The sequence below is a fragment of the Sebastes fasciatus genome, chromosome 2 (assembly GCF_043250625.1).
Source record: "Sebastes fasciatus isolate fSebFas1 chromosome 2, fSebFas1.pri, whole genome shotgun sequence".
Taxonomy (NCBI): domain Eukaryota; kingdom Metazoa; phylum Chordata; class Actinopteri; order Perciformes; family Sebastidae; genus Sebastes; species Sebastes fasciatus.
The window spans coordinates 30,323,943-30,346,113 of record NC_133796.1 but is presented as its reverse complement, the minus strand read 5'-3'; the positions used below and the strand labels follow the sequence as shown (position 1 = coordinate 30,346,113).

The window sequence follows — 22,171 nt, the reverse complement described above, 5'->3', positions numbered from 1 at the left end:
AGCTCATTACTGGGACAAAATGAACTCCTAATTGTCTTCCAGTGGTGGAGAAAATACTCAGTATTAATAGTGTCACAGTAAAAATAAATTTAAAGAATTTAAAAAAAATCTTGTGAAGATTTGGACTTAAGGGAACAATGAGGATGGTTGGAAGGGTCGTGTGTGTGCGTGTGCGTGTGCGTGTGCGTGTGCGTGTGCGTGTGCGTGTGTGCGTGTGTGCGTGTGTGTGTGTGTGTGTGTGTGTGTCCTGTTAATTGTAACAGGTTAGATAATGCCACTCTTCTATGTTTGTATACACTTTCATTTATAATATATGCATAATGTATGATGGGTTTAATGGAAAACCAATACAAATTGCTAAATAAAATAAAAAAATACTACATTATAAGTAAAAGTCATGCATTGAAAATGTTATTTGAGTAAAAGTACTAATATTATTTGCATAATGTACATACAGTTAAAGTATCTAAAATGTTCCCTGTGAGTGTCGTACTATTATATATGACATTATTAGATTTTTAGTACTGATGCATTCATTAGCAGAATTGTACTGTTGTAGTTGGTCGCGCTAATTTTTAACTTTCTATATACAGTAGGGCTGCAACAATCAATTAATTATTGAAATAGTGAGAAATGCCTTTCATCATTACCCAGAGTCCAAAGTGACACCTTCAAATATCTTGCTTTGTGCACCAAATAATCCAAACCCCCAAATTACTATAGGTTACTATTACTTAATTACTATACATACTTTAGCATGAGGAAAAGCAGCAAATCATCACATCTAAGAAGCTCTAATGAGATCTAACGGTCAGTTTAATCTATAACAAAGCGTCATATCTTATAAACCCATCACATGTTATATATGTAGAATCTTAATATGAAAAGTAACTAGTAACTAGAGATCATTTCACAGTTATAAACATCACATTATAATGTGACCCAGTTTATTTCCTCTTGAAGTGCATGTGAATAACATCAGCTGACAGGAAGTAAACATGGACCCAAGCTGTTGCCTAGCGACACAATTCGGTTGATACGCTCTATAGCTGTCAGATAATTGTAGTGGAGTAAAAAGCACATTATTTCCCTCGTCGAGTAAAAGCATAAAGTGCCATGAAATAGAAATACTCAATTAAAGTACAAGTACCTCCAATTTGTACTCAGGTACAGTACTTGACTAAATGTCCTTAGTTACCTTCCCTAATTGCTGTTTGCATGTTGTTTATCAGCTTGTTTGCATGAATTAAGATGACACACAATAGTTCTTTTCAGTCATAAATCTGGTCGTTCTTGTAAGACCGGACCTGTGGAGTTAATCTGATGCTGAATCAAGATCTCATCACAAAACAGTGAGAGCACAATCACGACACGGAGTGAACATATGTTTATGGGAGAGGATTGTCCACATGACATTGGACTTGGACGGAGGCCAGGCCGAGTGACCGGCTCACTGATTGTAGGAGTAAAGAAACACCACTTGTTTGTTGTCTGGTTACTGATTAACCTCTCGGACCTGTAGAAATACCTCTTAAACTTTTTCTTTTCATATTTACTGACGTAGTTTGACAAAAGCTAACGGCTGAGCTTTGTTGTAAAATAATGTTTGGCCGAACGAGCTCTTGCTTGGCAACTTCAGCCTTTAAACTTGACTCTCCTTTCCTGTGTGACTCTAGTGTGTCTCTAGTTTCTATTAAGAGGGAGTGACTGCAGGCCATTCACAGAGGAATGTGATCTGGCTGTCAGGAGGATCGTCTGTCTGCTCCTTAAACATATTTGACAGGACGAGTGTGAGTATAAACTGATGATTGTGTCAAACCGAGTGAAGATGTAGTTGTGAGGCAGAAGGTAACAATAACATTAAATAATAATGTTGTCTTCCTTTTCATCACTATCCACTATCAACAGTATTAATAATGTATTGGCTGAAACAACTCCTGTATTAGAAAACAACTGACTGTATTTAATTGGAAGAAGAGGTTTTCATTCTCACAGCGGTAGTGCTGCAAGACGTATTCAATCCATTTTCTTAAGTAAAAGCACTAACACCCCGGTATCAGTGGTAGAAGAAGTACTCAGATCTTTTTCTTCAGTAAAAGTGTAAAAATACTCCGTTAAAAGTAAAAGTCCTGCATTCAACATTTTACTTAAGTAAATGTACAAACGTTTTAGCATCAAAATATAGTTAAAGTACTCATTATGCAGAATGACCCATTTCAGAATCATATCACTGGATTATATTTATTTATGCATTAATGTGTTCCTCACTAATGTTGCGGCTGGTAAAGGTGGAGCTAATTTCAACTACTGTAAATACTGCTGGTTAGCGTGACCTATAATAATACATCATAATTATTAGTTGATTATTTATTAACAATCTAAATCTGTAAAGTAAATAGTAACTAATGTTGTCAAATAAATGCAGTGGAGTAGAAAGTACAATATTAGTTTACAAAATGTAGTGGAGTAGAAGTTTAAAAAGTAGCATAAAATGGACATACCACTGCACACAATGCAAATACTCCATTATAAGTAAAAGTTATGCATTTAAAAGTGAAATAAGTATTAGCAACAAAATATATTTAAAGTATCAAAAGTAAAAGTACTCATTATGCAAAATGATCCCCGCAGTATTAGTTTTATATTATTATGTAACTGGATCAGTATCATTGGTGTATTATTATTATGTAATTATTATTACTGTAAGCAATACTTCTAATTGGTCAGGCTGGAGCTCATTTTAACTACTTCATAGTGTTGGGTAGTTATGTTATAATATTATGATATGTTATTTTTATAAAACGGTCACTATATCCTGACAGTAGAGCATGAGACAGGTAATCTGAAAAAAAAACTCCGGTGCTCCTAATGGCATCTGCAAGATTTCACAGACCGGAGTAAACCAACCAATCAGAGCCGAGCTGGAGTCCTCAAATGTTTTCAGAAACATCTTGTAGTGTACTGTTTAGCTGTAAAATGAGAAAGTTTGTGAACCAGCAGCCATGTGGAGATAAATTGAGGAAATATCAAGCACCGCCCACCAGCCGGAGCACAGCCAATAGGAACGCTCTCTCTCTCTCTGAAATGACCTTTGATTGGCCAAAGTCTCCCGTCACAGGCTAGATGTTTTAAAGCCTTAAAACAGAGCCATGAGGAGGTGCAGAAGTCTAGTTTTCTCTTAGAACACTTGAATTACAATATGCTGAAAGGTTATTATGGATTTTTTGCCAATGATTCCGAAAACGTTCTGCCTACTGCAGGTTTAATATGTAAGTAGTACCTGTAATTGATCAGGGTGGAGCTCATTTTAACTACTTGGGTAGTTTAATTCTGATATAAGATTAGCATATGTTTTGAGTGTAAAATCCTATCCTGAAAAGTGATCAGAAACAATAGCTGTAGTACAGTTCCCTCTGAAAGGTGGTGGTATTAAAAGTATAACGTAGGATAAACTCAAAAGTAAAGTATAAGTACCTCAAAATTGCACTTTAATACAACATTTGAGTGTTAGTTACTTTCCATCACATCACTGCACAGTGGTTGACCAAGCTTTTGATAAAAGAGTAAAAATCAGATATTATATAGCCTATATCTTGCAGATTTTGGGCATTATTAAGACTTTAAAAAGCTTTGCATGTATAACAGGTGGATATATATGTCCAAGTGTGACAAAGTGAGCAGTAAGTACCAGCTCCTCATATTAGCCACTCCTGTTGATAAGAGGGCCCCACCTGTCCTAGCCCCAGTAGAAGGCCCCGCCCTGTGAAAGTCCTGCTCTCAGGCCAGGAGGCACAGACCAGGCAGGCAGCTGAAATGTGGCCCGACAGGTCTGATGGGAATGCAGAGACACACACGCACACACACACACACACAGAGAGAGAGACAGAGAGAGAGAGAGAGAGAGAGAGAGAGAGAGGCAGGGAGGGAGGTTGCTGAGTGACTGACAAGCCTGTCAACCAGGTGCAGTTAGGAGCAGTCTGGCTGGAATTAAGACAATGACACAGTTGTGTTTGTGTTGCTGAGTGTGGAAGTGGACTGCACCTGATCATTTCACTGGCAGAGAGGGAAGTTCAGGATCCTGTGGACTTCCACCAGCACCACTAGCACCACCAGTCTTGACAGAGTGGAATTTCCCTCGTCTTCCCAGGCTGCATCAGCCGGGGGCAGATGGTCGCTGTGAGAGTCTGAGCAGAACTCAGGAAGGAGCAGAGAGAGGAAGGGTGGGAGGAGGTCCGGAGAGGGAGAGGAAGAGAGACGAGGAGTGGACAGAAGAAGAGACATGCTTCGCTACGGGTCAGGACGAACTGTTTCCACCACCACCACAACAACAGTGGACTCTCCAGACTCTTCAAGTGAGGTAAGAAGTCCCAGAGAAGTCTGTGAAGACACTGAAACTGCCTCTCCCCTTTTCTCTCTCTCCCTTCCTTCTCCTCTGTGTTTTGCAAAAAACAATCCAGTGTTTCGTCCTCCTCCCTCTTCTGTTGCTTTCCACTCTGTATAGCCACTTGTTTCTTGATACAATTCCTCAATCCCAGCTAACATTTTCTGCCCCCTGATCATCTGAAAGTTTGTTATATGATGTGTTCACTTGCAGGAGCTGTAATGGGAGCTGAGTGTGCAGGAGGCAGGACTGTCATGTTTATTTGAACAGCTCTCTGATAAAACAGGCCTTTGTACTAAACCGGCCTTTAAACTTATTCCCATTGTTTTCTAGGAAGGAAAGAACCCAGTAAACTGAGCATGATATGGGTTCATTTCTGCAGGAATGTTTTATTTTATTTTAAATAATGTCTTAAAATAAGATATCTAATTGTACAAATGTTTTTTTTGTTGCACAGCCAAACAAAGCACTCATTGTGGTGTAAATACGACGGTGTATCCGTAAGCACAGTTCGGTTTTGAAGTAATTTACATGAGCTTTGTTTGCAGCTCTGTTTCCATTGACTATAAATAAACTGTGGGAGATTTATTATATGCTTCAGTTTCACTGCTGTTTCAGTGTCAACTCTTCCATATCCTCTCATGATGACATGATCATGCAAACAGCCATTTGCGTGCAGAACATCATTTATTTGCTTTTTGTCTGTTTGTTTTGCTCAGAGGAGGATCAGACGCCTCAGGTTGACTCTACATGCGGGAGATCATGGAAACAAGGAGCCAAAAAGCACCAACTCAGACACAGTAAGTCTCCCTTTATTGCAATTCTGCAATTAACCATGCTACATCCTGCCTATAAGTCTTCCCTGACAGCCGTATTTAGATAAAGGTTTAATGAATAGAGTTAAACACACACCAGGGCGCTCAAATAAATAATGATGTGGGTGAATAATCTGAAAATACAACATGAATTCATCATATAATACAAATACAAGAAAGATGGTGGATCCACTGAGATTTATGTGTGTTTTATCATCTGGACGAGTTACGCAATCATGACAGGAGGGTGTGTGTGCATGTGATAATACACACACACACACACACACACACACACAGCTGTTTCACATTTACTTCAAAGCTCAACTCTGTTATAAATCTATTCCATACTACGGAAAGTATTTAAAATACTTGCTGAACAGACTTGATATCACACCTGAGACACAGTATGAACTCAAACACTGGGACCTAAACAAACAGTTTCTTACTGAAGTGCACAACTACACTCTGCACAGTCTGTTGGAGCGCATTATGATCATGAGTACATGCTGCAGGCAGTATGGCTGTTTGCTGTAGGTGTAGCTTTGTTTGTGTTCAGGACATGAAGTGGTGCCGAGGCTGATTGACAGCGAGAGTGTGAGAACTGATTGTGACACTTTGCTTATTGTTGGCACTGAGGAAGGTTTCTGGCCCCTTGAAGCGCTAAATCCTTGCAGAAACATGGCAGTTTGTTTTGTATGAACCTTGGCCAGGGAGCGTGGTGTTCGTCTAGTTACCACACCTCCACGCACTCCACTGATAGCACCGCCGCCACCGTAATCTCTGAATGTGTGCTCCCCTTTAGGAGGGTGTGACCAGGACTATTGGAACTGACAACAGAGTAGTGTCTGGTCAAGAGTGAACACAGAGTGGAGAGTAACGGACATGTGCTCGGTGATGACGTGTACTTCAGTGTGTGTTAAGTGAGGAAGCACACACCTGCAATTGTAACAGCAGAGCTGCACAACTGAGGTGCAATGAAACTGGAAGGGAGGAAATGAAGAGAGTGAAAACACAATAGTAAGAAAAGGCCTTAGAGGAATAATAATGGGAAAATCACTTATTCACTTTCTTGCCAGGAGTTAGCACAAAGACTGGAAACAAGGGGAAACAAGCTGGCATGGCTCTGTCCAAAGGAAACAAAATCGAAAGGAATGTTTTATCTTGTTTCCTTAATACTTACAAAAACTTGTAAAAATAACAATTTGTTGTTTTATGGAGGGTTAGGTGTAATTAATAAGCTTTAGAGTTGCTCATAGGCTGATTTTGTTACTTTTGGACAGAGCCCGGCAAGCTGTTTCCCCCTGTTTCCAGTCTTTATGCTAAGCTAAGCTAACCAGCTGCCGGCTTCATATTTATCTTACAAATGTGAGAGTGTTATAGAGAGGCGAAGAAGACCACCATGGGACCTTAATTTGGAAAAAATATGATATACAGCCAACGGCGAGAGGCAAATCATTTTTTTGATCCCGCTTCAATTGTGCCATGAATCACACATATGATGTTTGTCAATTTAAAACATAATTTTGCAAGTCAAGAAAGTCGCAGTTTGTTGTAGAACTGTTGAAGTATAAGACTGTGAAAATTCGTAATTAGAACGACGACACACACAAAAGTTGGGTAAGTAACGTCTCTCTCTCTGAAGCTACGATGCCTGTGCGTTTCGTACTGGGATGAACTCTTACAAGCAACGGGTGTCGCTCGTTCTTTCACTTCCTGGCTGATAAAAAGACCAGGAGTCGCTGGATAAAACACATCAAGATAACGTGTGTGGAACAAAGCTAAGTTAGCTAGCTAGTGTTAGTCAGGTATATTGTGAGAGAGATTCAGTGAGCGGTTTCACACAAAACGAAATGATACTACGACAAACTGCGACTTTCTTGACTTACAAAATGATGTTTCAAATTGACAAACATCATACGTGTGATACGTGACGTAGTTCAAACGGGATCATAAAAATATTTGTCTTTCGCCATTAACTACCGTTCCTATTTTTTCCGGAAAAAGGTCCCATGGTGTCCACCGGAAAGGGGAAGGACTTCACCTCTCTATTAAAAAAGATGCTTTATAACAAAGGTGACGCATTATAAGCTCTGCCAATGGTTTGAAATGATATACACTTCCTGTGGGTGTGGTCATGGCGTGTTCGCCTCTCCCTCACAACCCCATCCTCGTTTGGAAGTGTTGTGAACGTCGTGTGGATAGACGAAAGCAGACTTGGTTATATTTGCATAATGTGAGAGTGTGTTGCTGAGACAGAGAAAAGCCTAAAACAAAGTGAATTTTCTCCTGAATTGTCCGTCTGAAAAATGTAATTTCAGTGTCAGAATGTTGTGAAGACATGTGGCTTGTGAAAAATGTGTCCAATATATACTTTGGTGACTACTGAATCATCATAATCTACGTCCACGTTCACTTCTCCAATTGGAGTTTATAGACTCAGGACATGCCGCTAGCCTCCTAAAGGTGACTAACTCCAAGTGCACCGTCTCCTTTCTGACCTGTCTCCTGGATCCATCCTCTCATCTAACTCTCAGCAAGAAAACATGTTGAACTATAGGGGCATATAAGATCCAAAAGTTTCCAAAAACACAAAACTGTGATGGTGCTGGCCTCAAAACGTTTTTTTTTCACTCAATATAAGCCAATATTAATTCAATGAAGTGCTAAAACAAGCTAATATATAATTTGCCTGTGATACTGTGGTACAGTGTGGAAAAACATAACTTTGAAGAAGCGCTGTGACTACCTTATTGTTTTGATTGTTGATTAATCTGACGATTATTTTCTAGTTTTATCGATTAGTTGTTTGGTCTATAAAATGTCAGAAAATGGTGAAAAATGTTCACAAAGCCCAAGATGACGTCCTCAAATGTCTTGTTTTGTCCACAACTCAAAGATATTCAGTACTGTCATAAAGGAGTAAAGAAACCAGTAAATATTAACATTTAAGAAGCTTGAATCGGAGAATTTTGACTTTGTTTTTCTTAAATAATTACTCAAACCAATTAATAGATTATCAAAATAATTGGAAATTAATTTAATAGTTGAAAACTAATCAATTAATCGTTGTAGCTCTACTTTGAAGCCACTTCAAATCGAAGAGTAATATCAGGGTTGAAGAGGTTAAAGTGTCACCTCTCTGTGTCCTCTTCATGAGCTCATTATGTATTCAGCAGCGCTGAGCTCGGGGCTCTGTGCAGGTGCTGCTGTAATTGCTGTGACACGTAACTCTGCTGTTGTTGCAACAGCATTTAGTTGAAATACCAGCTCAGCGTTCAGAAGTGACACAGTGTTGAGAAGGCTTGACTTAACTTAGTTTTTTCCATTTAATTTATTTAAACATGGAGCGTCCGTGTCCTTTTTTGTAGCCAATGTGGTCAAATAAATTTCCACTGAAGTTGAACTTTGGTCTTAAACGTAATCTGGAGGGAAGGTCAGATGTAGGCCAGTTGCATCTTTTTGAGCGTGTATTTTTGTGACTGTGTGAAAAGAAAGGAAAAAGGGACGTTAATCAAGGAGGAAGGAAATGAGGGAAACATCCTCCGCCAGAGATATCCAGTGATGTTATGTTTCAGTCAGTGGGAACACTGGCTAAAGTGGTTATTCACCATAAAATTAGAACGGGTGTATCTGCAACCTGACACATCATGCACACAATCCAACCTGTGACTATGGCCTACATGAGATGAAATACATCTGCACCATGACACACACACACACACACACACACACACACACACACACACACACACACACACACACACACACACACACACACAGAGGACACACAGTTGGTTCATATACAATGATTGATGATGATTCAGCCCATTGAGATACATGAGAGGGTCTTTGTGTTGTGACTTCAAATACAACTTTCTTCTTTTGTGTCGGAAGTAAGGAGCTAATCTAATCAGTGGAGTCCTTCACAATGCAGTCTTATGATAAAGCAGTCAGTTAACAAATGACTGAGTAAACTGTTTGACAGTGCACTGACATTTAGTTATTATACCCAAGCGACAACGTAGTCGGGGGTATATAGCGCTCCGCGTGTCCGTCCTTCCGTCCTATTGTCCGTTCGTGTGTTACACTTTCGTTTCCGGAGCAGAACTTGGAAACTATTTAACTTAGGAACTTCAAATTTGGTATGATAGCTGACAGTGTGGTCTAGTTGTGCCTTTTGGGAGTTAGAAGTCCAGGGTGCCCACATTTTTTAAATTTTTCCAAAAGGGCAAAACCTTTGGTCCTACTTTAGTAGGGGTCAAGCAGTGAGCGGGGCTATGTGAACCATGCTCACGTTTGCCTTTTTTCAAAGCGGCGTTCCTCAAGGCAACAAAACAAAAGAAACCCTGCGTGCTCCTTCCAACTAAATCAGCTAAGCAGGTAAACATTGTCCACCAGTGTGCTGAATTATTGGCATTGTAAAATTCAAAGCTGAAGCGACAGCACATAGAGCATTGTTATTCTGAGGCTGAAGTGTTGTTAAAACATAAACATGGCTGTTATGTTCTTCCCTTCCATCTGCTGGAATTCACATCCGCCTATTAGAGCAGGCCTTCGCCATTTCTCAACAGCACGTCCTCTGTAGATGAAGTGGTGCAGAAATGTGAGGCTCGGCTCTGTTCAGGAGACAACAGGCGTCTTTGTTCTAGTTCCTCCTCACTCTTATCTCTGAGAGATGTGGAGATTGACGCCTCTTTCTCTGGGAAATAGGTCTATCTATCTATCTATCTATCTATCTATCTATCTATCTATCTATCTATCTATCTATCTATCTATCTATCTATCTATCCATCTATCCATCCATCCATCTATATATCTATCTATTAGTGCTGTCAATCGATTAAAATATTTAATCGCGATTAATCGCATGATTGTCCATGATTAATCGCAATTAATTGCAAATTCATTGCAAATTAATCACACATTTCTTATCTGTTCAAAATGTACCTTAAAGGGAGATTTGTCAAGTATTTAATACTCTTATCAACATGGGAGTGGACAAATATGCTGCTTTATGCGATGTATATATTTATCATTGGAAATTAATTAACACAAAACAATGACAAATATTGTCCAGAAACCCTCAAAAGTGCTGCATTTAGCATAAAAAATATGCTCAAATCATAACATGGCAAACTGCAGCCCAACAGGCAACAACAGCTGTCAGTGTGTCAGTGTGCTGACTTGCCCCAAACTGCATGTGATTATCATAAAGTGGGCATGTCTGTAAAGGGGAGACTCGTGGGTACCCATAGAACCCATTTTCATTCACATATCTTGAGGTCAGAGGTCAAGTAAGGTTTTCCTCGCCAAAATTGAGCACAGTTTGGAGCATTATTTAAAGTCCTTCGCAACGAGCTAGTATGACATGATTGGTACCAATGGATTCATTAGACGACACTGCTGTCTTTGTTCCAGTTCCTCCTCACTCTTATCTCTGAGAGATGTGGAGACTGACGCCTCTTTCTCTGGATAATAGGTCTATTTATCTATCTATCTATTTATCTATCTATCTATCTATCTATCTATCTATCTATCTATCTATCTATCTATCTATCTATCTATCTATCTATCTATCTATCTATCTATCTATCCATCTATCCATCTATCTATTCTAGCTATCTACCATCTATCCATCTATCTATCTATCTAGCTATCTAGCTTTCTATCTCTATCTATCTATCTATCTACCCATCTATCTATCTATCTATCTATCTATCTATCTATCTATCTATCTATCTATCTATCTATCTATCTATCTATCTATCTATCCATCTATCCATCTATCCATCTATCTATCTATCTATCTACTGTATCTATCTATCTATCCATCTATCTATCTCTTTTCAATTCAGAGTCTTCAACAGACATTGCATCACTGGTGGAAAAGACAATAAAGGTCCTCTCCCCATACTGTCCCTCCCACATGATCTCTAAATAACTAAGTCAACATTGTTATAGTTACACAATAAACAAACAAGTTCAGCTCATACAGCATTCCTCGGATGAACACACAAAAAACATTTTTGGAAATCTAAAAATATAGATACTGTATATCTAAAATATATAAAGACTCCAGACACTAGATACGAAATATAATATTCACATACATGTAGAAAACTATGCAACATAATCAAATTAAGACAGAATAAGGGCAACAACTAGGGCTGCAACCAACGATTATTTTCATTATTGATTAATCTGTAGAATATTTTCTCAATTAATTGATTAGTTGTTTGGTCTATAAAATGTCAGAAAATGGGGAACAATATCGATCGATTGTTTTATCGGGATCACATCATATTTGCACAACATCTGAAAGTACAAGCATGTTTAGTTTTATATTTTGTTCAAACAGAAGCAGAGGTATACATACAGATGAACAAAGGAAGACAGAAATAACATAAAAAATAAGATTGTAATCAAAGTAAAAACCACCACAAAGATGAGAAAAGAAACTTTGCTAATTAGAAGCTATCAATGCTGTGGAATGTTTGCACAAAATAATAACACTTATTTTGTACATTTTTTTCTTTCCACACCTGGAATGAATTATCCTCAACAGCAATCTTGAATATTTTTGTTGTTGTTTTTTGTTTGTTTCTGTAGTCTGAGAGAGAGAAGGACGTCAGTGGGACGTGGAAGAAGAAGAATGGGCTGATCCTGAGAGAGAGGCCAGCTGGCAGGGAGTCACCTCAGCAGGTAGACAGCCGCATCCAACACATGAATAATAGGCATGACACTGCTACTGCTTCAGCATGTGTGTCACTGACATCCCTCTGTAAAAACACGCCTCTGTGCATGCACCTTCAGGCTGTCATTAATAATGTATCCATGGATATTCAACATGAGCAGATGCTTGTAGACGACTGTGACAATGTCAATGTCTCAAGTCGAGCTGTACTGTATATAATTTATATATATACAGATAATTCTTTCTGATTTCCAAACAAAACATTGCACTGAAATATTTATAGAAACTGAATCTCTAAGTTTCAGTTCTGTAATTTATCTGCGCCCATGACTGTAACTGTCATTTGTTATTTAGCTATTGCTTTGTTTAAAATGCTGCCCTGCTGGTGTGCATCTGTTTTCATCGGTCGCCTGGCTGCTAGCGGTACAATAGGCCAACACGGCAGCAGCAGCTCATGTACTGGGTTGCAGAAACATGACACCTTCAATACACCCTGCTGCACTTTTTTTTTTTTAGCTGTTTGTTCCCAGCCTCCTGTTTCCAGTGCTCAGCAGCAGTAGTGCTGGAAATACCTGATCAAGAGTACATATGCAGGCATGTGCATCCACACACAAACATGTGATGCACTTAAAAGTGTGCATGCATGCACATACTGTAAGCGAGCACACGGACAAACAAACACAATGACAGTAGAAGTCAGCCTCATTGGAGGGTGGCTACAGAAACCTGACCGGTGCAATCCTGTCTCCCTCAGCACCTCAGAGACACGACCAATGGGGCGCCAGAGACCTCGCAGCAGAATCATGGGCCCAAAGTGTACGGCGTAGTGCAGAGGACGGGTTCGGACAGGCAGCAGGAGGTGATGGCGCGCGAGTGGACGGTCAATCACCTTCAGGATGAGATGAAGTACATCAGGGAGGTGAGTGGAAACTAAGCAGCCGGGCCTTCAGGTCAACACATCCTCTGTGCACCACTGTGTGGGATGTTGGGTAGATAATATGTGTATGTTCTGTGTATACAGGTGAGAGACTCCTTGGAGAAGGTGAGAGAGCGGATGTACGGGCAGTTCGGTGGAATGCAGCAATCAATGCAGAAGCTTTCACATGAAATCAGGGTAAGGAGTTATGTAACGCCGGGTGACCGCTCCAAACTCCCTCATCAAACTCCAGCCTGTGAAGCTGTGAATAAATCTGAACATGCGGTGTGCCATGTGTGTCTGCAGTCTGCCAATTCACACCGGAGGAGTCTGGAGTCAGAGGTGAAGGTGCGGACGGCGGCCATGGAAAGCTTCGATCAGATGAACAGCTCCCTTATATCTTCCAACATCGGCCTGCAGGTAACAAACGATTATAACTGAGTCTGTGACGGCCCGCTACACGACAGCTGCACGCCAACACAGGCTGGCTTGATAAGTAAAAGAAGCTTCCTTTGCAGAAATCCCTGCTGGAGAACTGTCAGAAACGAGTGGACACGAGAGACGAGGTGAAGAGTTTGCGGAGCACCTGTGAGAAAACACAAGAGAAACTCAGAGACAAGGAGATGGAGCTGGCGGCCGCGCAGGTTGAAAACCAGACTCTGAGACTTCAGGTAATCACTCAATCACACAAACCTTCAGGCATCCACAAAATATTACAGTGGAAGTACCTGCTCTGGCACATTCATTGAGATACAGGTCACCCAGATGGTGTGACAAGTGGGCTGCTCCAAAAGTTTTTCTCAATTGCTTTGGCTCATTTTGTCGAAACAGTCTTAACATTCTCTAAACTGTAAGTGCAACTGTCACAACTGTTTGATGTGACATCAGGACTCTATTGCATGTCTGCAAAAGGTAGTAACTCACCCAAAACACTTCATTCATGCTTCAAAACCTAGTTATTGTGTCAGTAAACTGGCCAATGCCACCAAAATGAAAAGTTGTTTTGTCATCATGTAAGCCGAATTGGTCAAAATGTTTTGACGTTTATTCACCAGTCAACCCTGGAAATGTTTCTTATATGCAAATCTCTGTTTTGTTCATTTTGTGAACTGACTGCTTACTGTAGCCACTATAACAGAATGTCTATTTTGTCTAGCTGAAGGCTATTGTAGCAGGTAAAAGTTTACTGGGAAAAGTCAATACTGTAGAATACTGTATACACAGAAACAGCATATGCAAATTTGTGTGTACTGTAAATGTATTTGTGTAGCAATGTGTTACATGTATTATAAACAGAAAATTCACCTTTGAGCTTTCATGTAAAGTCATATAGAGTGAACAGAAAATTTGCCACAAAATGACATCCGTGCCAAAACACAAACCCTGCAAAAACGAAAAAACCTGCTGATGTTCAGTAAAAAACAACTAATCGTACCTCCTCACAGTACATAACACCATTTCATAGGTATTTATGGAATATACATGTATATCTGACAGATTTTGATAATTTAATGGATCATTTTGCATGTGATGGTTCAAACTATGAGAGAATGCGTAGAAGTTGTGATGAGGATGGAGATTTCACTGAGAATCAGCAAATCATGCAAGTGGTTATTGTGCAAATTGTACTTACTCTTTTACACACATGTGCCAAAACACGTGCAATTTTCTAAAATCAATGAGAAATTCAAATCTGTCTTGAACAACAAACTACTTGTTCAGATATTTGAGCTAATATTTTGAAAAAGAATTTCAAGAAAGAAAAAAAGAATTGAGCCAAAGCGAATACCAGTGGAGAGGGTCAAGATGTGTCGGGGTGGCACGGTGGTCCAGTGGGTGTTCTCTGTCTTCTTCCCACAGTCCAAAGACATGCAGGTTAGGTTAATTGTTGACTCTAAATTGCCTGTAGGTGTGAATGGTTGTCTGTTTCTATGTGTTAGCTCTGTGATAGTCTGGCGACCTGTCCAGGGTTTACCGTGCCTTTGCCCAATGTCAGCTGGGATCGCCCCCCCCTCGCCCCCCTGCGACCCTGAACAGGATAAGCGGTTACAGATAATGGATGCATGGATGATACCTTATCAGTTTAGCATCTGGGCACTTCCTCCCTTATCTACAGCAGGTTAGAGTAAAATCAAAGGTAGAAATACAGTATATAACTGATCATCTAATCTAAGTAGTCCCAAACCCTCTGAGAAGTCATCGGTTCCTGTCTGTGTAACGACAGAACTGAAAAATGGTTGCTTTCCATTAAACAGCAAATAACCCCAATTTCAAGGAATTAAGACATATGAGAAACAGCAGATGAAGCACATTGATCCAGCAGATTTCATAACAGATCACTGCACTGCAGCACATTAACACATCAGCTGCATCTCCTACTCTACTGTCAATATGGAATAATCAGCCTCATTTTGTTGCTGTGCTGTGAATGGTCCAGGTGGAGTCTGCACGGGAGGCCAACACTCAGGCGGTGCAAGAGCTCTCAGCAAAGCTACAGAAGGAGTACGACGAGAAGCTGCAGGAGGAACAACGGAAACACAGGGAGGAGATTGAAAAGCTACAGGTCTGCATTCTTTACTCCTTATTCATTGACTCATCACATACAGTTTCAGTGTCAGTAGAAACCAGTACCTATGTGTCATTAGAACAGGATAGACGTGTGAGGATTAATCCTCAATGTTTCAAATGTTTTTGTTTTTGACACATTTTACAGAGATTATGATGGAGTGAAAATGTTTCTCTAAAGCAAATTCAATCTAACTGACAAACAAAAATGTAGATGCAGTTACATTCTTGATCATTTGATGAGCATCGTCTAAACCGAGATGTGTTGCTGCTCACGCAGGCCCAACTCGATGAGTATATCAGGCGACTGGAGGAAGCAGAGAGTAACATCAGGATCGCAGAGGCCAAGATTGCTGAGAGGGACCAGAGGATCATTGAATTGGAGCGTCTACTGGACTGTATGGAAAAGGTAAGGAAACATTTTTATAATAACAAAAATCCATCCACACTTCTTGCAGATAATAAACCTTTTAATGAAAACATATTTTTACAGGAAAAGAGTCAACTCCACAAGAAGCTGCAGGAATGTGAACAGCGTCTCCGCTTGATGGAGCTGACAGACAGAACGGATGGAAATGTGGCCAAAAGGTACAAAAAGAACAAACACCAGTGTGATGAAACCATCCCAACTCAAGGTCCACTTACTAGCTTTTAACTGTATCACGCAGACTTCATCAGCAGTTGGATTTTACTATGTTGGATCTGAAGATGTTGAAGCAGCTGAACAAGTAGAAAGCTTTAGAAACACTGACAAGAGGACCTTGAGTTGCGATCGACTATTTCCCATAAACTTTCATGCTTCAAAAAATAGCAGTTTTGTTGATGAAAGTGCAGTACAGACACTAGAGTAATAACATGAAGCCCCAGTAGTACCAGAGCATTTGTACTATTAAAGCAGCAGTTGGTAGAAATGGAGCAAATATGATTAAAAAAAGTTATTTTTTATGAAACGGTCACTATATCCTGAAAGTAATGCATGAGGCAGAAAATCTGAAAAAAATAATGTGCCTCTGTGTCCTCCGGTGCTCCTAATGGCATCTGCAAGATTTCACAGACCGGAGGAAAACAACCAATCAGAGCCGATCTGGAGTCTGCCGTCTCTGAGCAGCTGTCAATCACTCGCAAACTCTGATCAAACGGTCAAACTAGGCAGCGCTGATCAAATATGAATCAATATTCTGTTACTGTAATGCCTATTTCACGCCTCAAATGTTTTCAGAAACATCTTGTATTGCATGGTTTAGCTATAAAATGAGAAAGTATGTGACCGGCAGCCATGTTGAGAACAGTTGAGGAAATACCAAGCACCGCCCACCAGCCAGAGCACATCCAATAGGAACGCTCAATAGGAACGCTCTCTCTCTGAAATGACCTGTGACTGGCCAAAGTCTTGGGTCACGGGCTCGTTATTTAAAGCCTGAAAACAGAGCTATGAGGAGAAGCAGAAGTCTAGTTTTCAGTTTTACAATATGCTGAAAGGTCATTATGTTTTTTTTGCCCAATAATGTCAAAAATATTCTGCCTACTGAAGCTTTAAAGGCTGCAAATTAATCAGTGTGCTGCAATTCTGTTTTCCCTCTAAAGTTTGTTATCCTTGATCTGACAAGCATCTGAATTGGCTGCACATATTTGGAAAAGATAACCCCTTTTGACCAGCATGATAGATTTATATGTTTGGTGTAACTGTTTCCTGATGCTGCTTAGGTCCAAAGAGCTGCAATCTGAATCTGTGGATCTCCGTGAGAGAATCAAACACTTGAACGACATGGTGTTCTGCCAGCAGAGAAAAGTCAAAGGAATGATCGAGGAGGTGAGGAGAGTTTATTTATCTGCGGTCTTCTGTTCTACTTGTGTTTTGATAATGGATGTGGATGAGATCCAACGACAGCTGACGTAGTAGAAGTTTGTTTACCAACCAGAGTATCGATGAGTTCATTGCACACGAGGAATATTAAACTTAATCTGGCCCAGAGTCAATAAAGGGTGGGGCGTCATGCATGCCGAATGGTTAACATGCATACTCATGATTTAAAGATAAAGGGTTTAGTGATTAAAAGACATTATCAGAGTCTTAACGGGCCCCTCTTGAGTTCATAACTCCAAAAGGTTATTCCTTGTATTCATCATACTGTATCTAGCAGGATTGTTCTTGAAGTGTTGCATGGACTGTTTTTTGCCAACGGTAATACTTTATTTTATGGGTCAGTAATTTCTGAATAATTTCAAAGAACATTCCTGGAAATAACTAATAACTAACTAACTAAATAAATGTTGTAGTATATAAATGTTGTAGTAAATCTTGAAGTCGGTGCACAGCAGGTCAACCGGACATGCAACAATGTTAAATTTGTCTGCAGGCAAGCACACAAGTTTCCAATCATAAATTAATAATGAATGAAACTTGAAGGTACAATATGTAGGATTTGGCAGCATCTAGTGGTGTGGTTGCAGATTGCAACCCATTGAGTACCCCTCCACTCACTCCTCCCTTTTCAACACTGCAGTAACGTGAGCCACGGATTGCAAAATCGTGGTAACGTTGTTCGCCTCACTCAGAGGCCATCCTTACCTGGCGGTACCGCAGTTTTGCACTCTGCAGCTCACATTACCGCATTTTCACAAGCTTGTGGTCTACGGTGGCCTTCAGGTAACGTAAAAACGTGAAAGGCTCTCTCTAGAGCAGTGTTTGGTTTGTCAGTTCCTGGCTACTGTAGAAACATGGCGGAGCAACATGACTCTTTGTGATAAGGACCCGCTTCCTATGTAGATATGAAGGGCTCATTCTAAGGTAGCAAAAACACGATTCTTAGTTTCAAATGATTAAACACTAATGAAAACATAGTTATGAATATTACTCTATATTCCATTTCTGCTAATAGATCTAAATGTTACACACATTTAACTAATAATATAATATAATATAATAATTAGCACCAAATCACATAGTTATTTCCAGGAAACGTCCAAGAAATTTATTAGGAAATTACGCCAACAATCCATTCATCACAATATTGGATTGAATAAACTGATCAGAGAAAATATCTGGCTGAAAACTCATGATAATTGTTTTCAATCTTTGATTTGTGAAGGTTGGATCACTGCGAGCTCAAGTGGCTCAGAAGGACATGTTCATCTCAGAGCTTCTGGACAGAATTGCGATAGTGGAGTGTGAGGTAAGACAAATCCCTCTTTTAATTATGGTGTGGTGTGGAAATCTGCTGCATTGTCTGGGCTGCTGAGCATTCAAGATCCTGAGCTTTCAGCCATGTCTGTGTGGTTTGCTTGTGTCAACTGCACCTATCTATACTGCTAGAAATAAAAGGGTTCTTCCTGAAGGGCTGAGGTTCCACCCAGAACCATTCACTTCTGAAAAACGCTCTTTTGAAGAAAGGGTTCTTCGAGGGTTCTTTGTAAGACTAAAGACACGGTCAAACATGTGCAAAATTTACATTTGCCTCCCTTTCACTTCCATTTTATGCGAGCGAAGAGATGAAAAAACATTTGCTTCCAGTTGCAAAGCAAATTTGCATCTTCACATTCACGTAGAGTTCAACTTTGGTGAACTTTCAGGCAAATATCACCTTGGCAGTAGGCTTGCTGCGGTAGTCGGTGTTACCGGTGTTGCACAGTGGTCGGGCATACACCGATTACATAACGTACCCGACGCCCCCACTATTGTTTTGCTTTTTTTATAGAAATAAAACCCATTTAGTTCATTTTTGCATATCAGCGCCGTATTATCAATACATAGTCGGATGACGGACGCTACAATCTGAAAGTGAAAGTGTCTGCTCTGTACGGAGTCCCAGCTCAGAGTAGCAGGAGTTAGATTTAACACACACGGGACGAGAGAGAGTGGACAGACAAGACGATGGCGGAGGATTTAGTGTCAAAGTGAAAAGCAAAAGCCTATCGCCTATTTGGCAATATTTCGAATTAAAAGCCAATACTATAAGGGAACCATAATGTTAATGAGGTAATCGCCGTGCGGAAGACGGTGCGGTCACAGCCGGTGTGTGTGGCGCAGCGGCGCCGGGTGGAAACCTGCGGCCCTGCAGCAAAAGCTGGACCGGACAGGCCAGACACACAGCAAACCGATGGTAAAGATAAAAGTAAGCACTCTACAGATATTGAGCGCCAACTTTTCTTGTAAAATGTCCGGTGTAATCAGTAACACCGGTGTTGTCACTTGTTTATTAACCAGTGAGAATATTTCCTAACCGTCACATCCCGACTTGGCAGGAGATGGTTACTTGCCTGCATTCGCGCATGTGTGAGCCTGCCTTTTCATCCAAAGAACCCTTTTTGAAACAAAGAGTTCTTCAAGAATCGATCAAATCATTGATTCCCTCAGCCCACCCACCCCAAAAAAAACTATGATGGTGCACCATGATTGTTGCGGGTTGCACTTCTCACATCAGCCTTCCTGTATGTGGGTCCAACGGCCCCAGGCTAACCTGTTAAACTAAAACCAATGTTAGGATGGACAAAGATCTATGGGTAATGTAGTCAATCCTTGTAAAACAAGTTAAAATTCTTAGTTTATAGGCCAAGACTTCTCTGTCGACCCTTGGCTTAGACAGCAAGAATTCATCTTAATTTGACTGTATAATATAACTGAACAGCCTGGCAGAATTGAAATCCACTGCACCACTGAAATAGTTAATGCTGTAGTAGAACTAGATTCATGAAATCTCCACCTCAAAAACCGTGATCGTGAAACATGAGTGTTGTGGGTTATGATGGTCTACACCTTTAAAGCCTAATGGGCCTTTCATACAAAACGCAGTAGTACCACCACTTTGCTCTGAAACTCATTATTTCCAATGGTTTGCGCGGCACAACGACAGCTTTTCGCTGCGCCAAATGCACTGCCCCCAAAACTGTCACTGTGACCCCCTGGATGGGTTCTAGATGAAACCCACTCATAGGGGGTTTTGGGTGGAACCTTTATTTCTAAGAGTGTATTCACTTTCATATGTTAAGTTACCTCAATCCTTTGCATGAACCTGACCTGACAGCGTTGTTTCCTGTTTCCCTTTTCCTAGAATAATGAATTAGAAGACAACCTGAAGTATTTTATGTCCACACAGAATAGGCCGCGAGAGGTTTTGGAAACTAGGGAGATAGGAGTAGGCTGCGATCTGCTCCCCAGGTAAGAAGCAAAGTTAGACAAACATATTTAGTAGCATCGGGTTATATTTGGTGCTTTATTTGGCGGTGGTTTCTCACTCTCATGTCTGACTGTGCATCTGCAGACGTGAAGCAAAAAAGCATGATGTTGAAGCAACTCATCTCTATCCCATACATCGCCCACCACCTGTTCAAGCTCCACCACCAATGAAACCTCCATCAACCACTCTACCTCCATTCCCAACACAACCTTTATTCCCGACACAACCCCCATTCCCAACACAACCTCTATCCCCCACACAACCTACATCACCGACAGAACCTCCATTCCCAACACAACCTACATCCCCGACACAACCTTCATTCCCAACACAACCTCCATTCCCAACACAACCTAAATCCCCGACAGAACCTCCATTCCCAACACAACCTACATCCCCGACACAACCTTCATTCCCAACACAACCTCCATTCCCAACACAACCTAAATCCCCGACAGAACCTCCATTCCCAACACAACCTCCATTCCCAACACAACCTAAATCCCCGACAGAATCTCCATTCCCAACACAACCTACATTCCCAACACAACCTACATCACCCACTCAACCTTCATCCTCCATGCAACCTTCATCCCCTACATCTCCCAGTCAACATCCATTCTACTACCTAACAACGCCCACTAGACCAAGGACGTACACGCCTAGTAACCCTCCACCCAGCAGGTTGGATTCCAGTTTACTGAGGTTCACTCCTGTCCAGTACAGCCGCTTCCTGTCGTACAACCCCACAGTACCGAGTGGGACGTTACCCTACGACCACACGTCTGAATCTGAGCCTCCTGTGAATCCAGTCCAGTCCGGGAGGAATGAGGTGGACGCACAAACAAACAGAGGCATAGGATCAATTCCCAAGGAATCCACTTCTTCCCTGTCCTCTGCTCCACCAAGATCAAGAGCACCTCAAGTTTTTACTCCGTTCATGAAACTTATGGAAACAACACCAAAGATAAACACAGAGTGATCCTGAAGTGATAGTCTGACATTTAGGGAACTAAATTGAGTCGCTTTCTCGACGAGAGTTAGAAGAGAAGATGGATACCACTCAAATTTTTGAATGCAACTATGAAGCTACAGCCAGCAGCTGATTAGCTTAGCTTAGCATAAAGACTGAAAACAGGGGGAAAGAGCTAGCCTACAGGATTTGTCCATCAGTAACAAATTGCCTACCAGGGCTGTCGTATTTTTATTCAAAATTGTGTTCGAATGTCGGAAGAAATTAAATATTTCAACCATAATAACTTGTACAAATTCAAAATTTACAGTCTATAAGCACAGAGGTAGAGGGTGCTCTTGAAATTCACTTGACCGATTGTATGCCCCATTGACCTATTGGTAAACTTAACTAATAAATGAAATGGAGGACACTAGTGAGCAAAGCTGTGCTGACAACAATGACGTGGCGTGTTGAAGTTTTTTGGGCTCTAAACCGTAATTACCCAGAAAGATAAGTGTTTGCCGGCATTGTAAAGAGCAGCTGCCTACAATGACAACAAATCTGAGGACTCACCTGCTCGCTGCAACCCAGGTGGCAGTGGAGGCACCAGAAATGAGTGGAGCAACATCTACCACAGAGTAGTGTTGTCATGACACTGGAATTCCTAACTT

General features: G+C 40.7%; 1 protein-coding gene across 4 annotated transcripts; it reads left to right on the top strand.

Annotated features, from left to right (window-relative positions):
- Positions 1 to 3,891: 3,891 nt before the first annotated feature.
- myzap (myocardial zonula adherens protein) lies at positions 3,892 to 21,662 on the top strand. 4 transcript variants are annotated; one of them, XM_074618257.1, is made up of 14 exons: positions 3,892 to 4,357; positions 5,101 to 5,181; positions 11,806 to 11,898; positions 12,645 to 12,809; positions 12,912 to 13,004; positions 13,113 to 13,226; positions 13,313 to 13,477; positions 15,244 to 15,369; positions 15,652 to 15,780; positions 15,865 to 15,959; positions 17,076 to 17,181; positions 18,461 to 18,544; positions 20,465 to 20,526; positions 20,630 to 21,662. In XM_074618257.1, the coding sequence occupies exons 1-14, from the start codon at positions 4,280 to 4,282 to the stop codon at positions 21,525 to 21,527; spliced, it is 2,289 nt and encodes a 762-aa protein (XP_074474358.1). In that variant the 5' UTR covers positions 3,892 to 4,279; the 3' UTR covers positions 21,528 to 21,662. The 4 variants fall into 4 exon arrangements, with proteins under 4 accessions (XP_074474358.1, XP_074474349.1, XP_074474342.1 ...); XM_074618248.1 differs by having other exon boundaries at positions 13,325 to 13,477; positions 20,420 to 20,526; positions 20,630 to 21,661; XM_074618241.1 differs by having other exon boundaries at positions 20,420 to 20,526; positions 20,630 to 21,661.
- Positions 21,663 to 22,171: the final 509 nt, after the last annotated feature.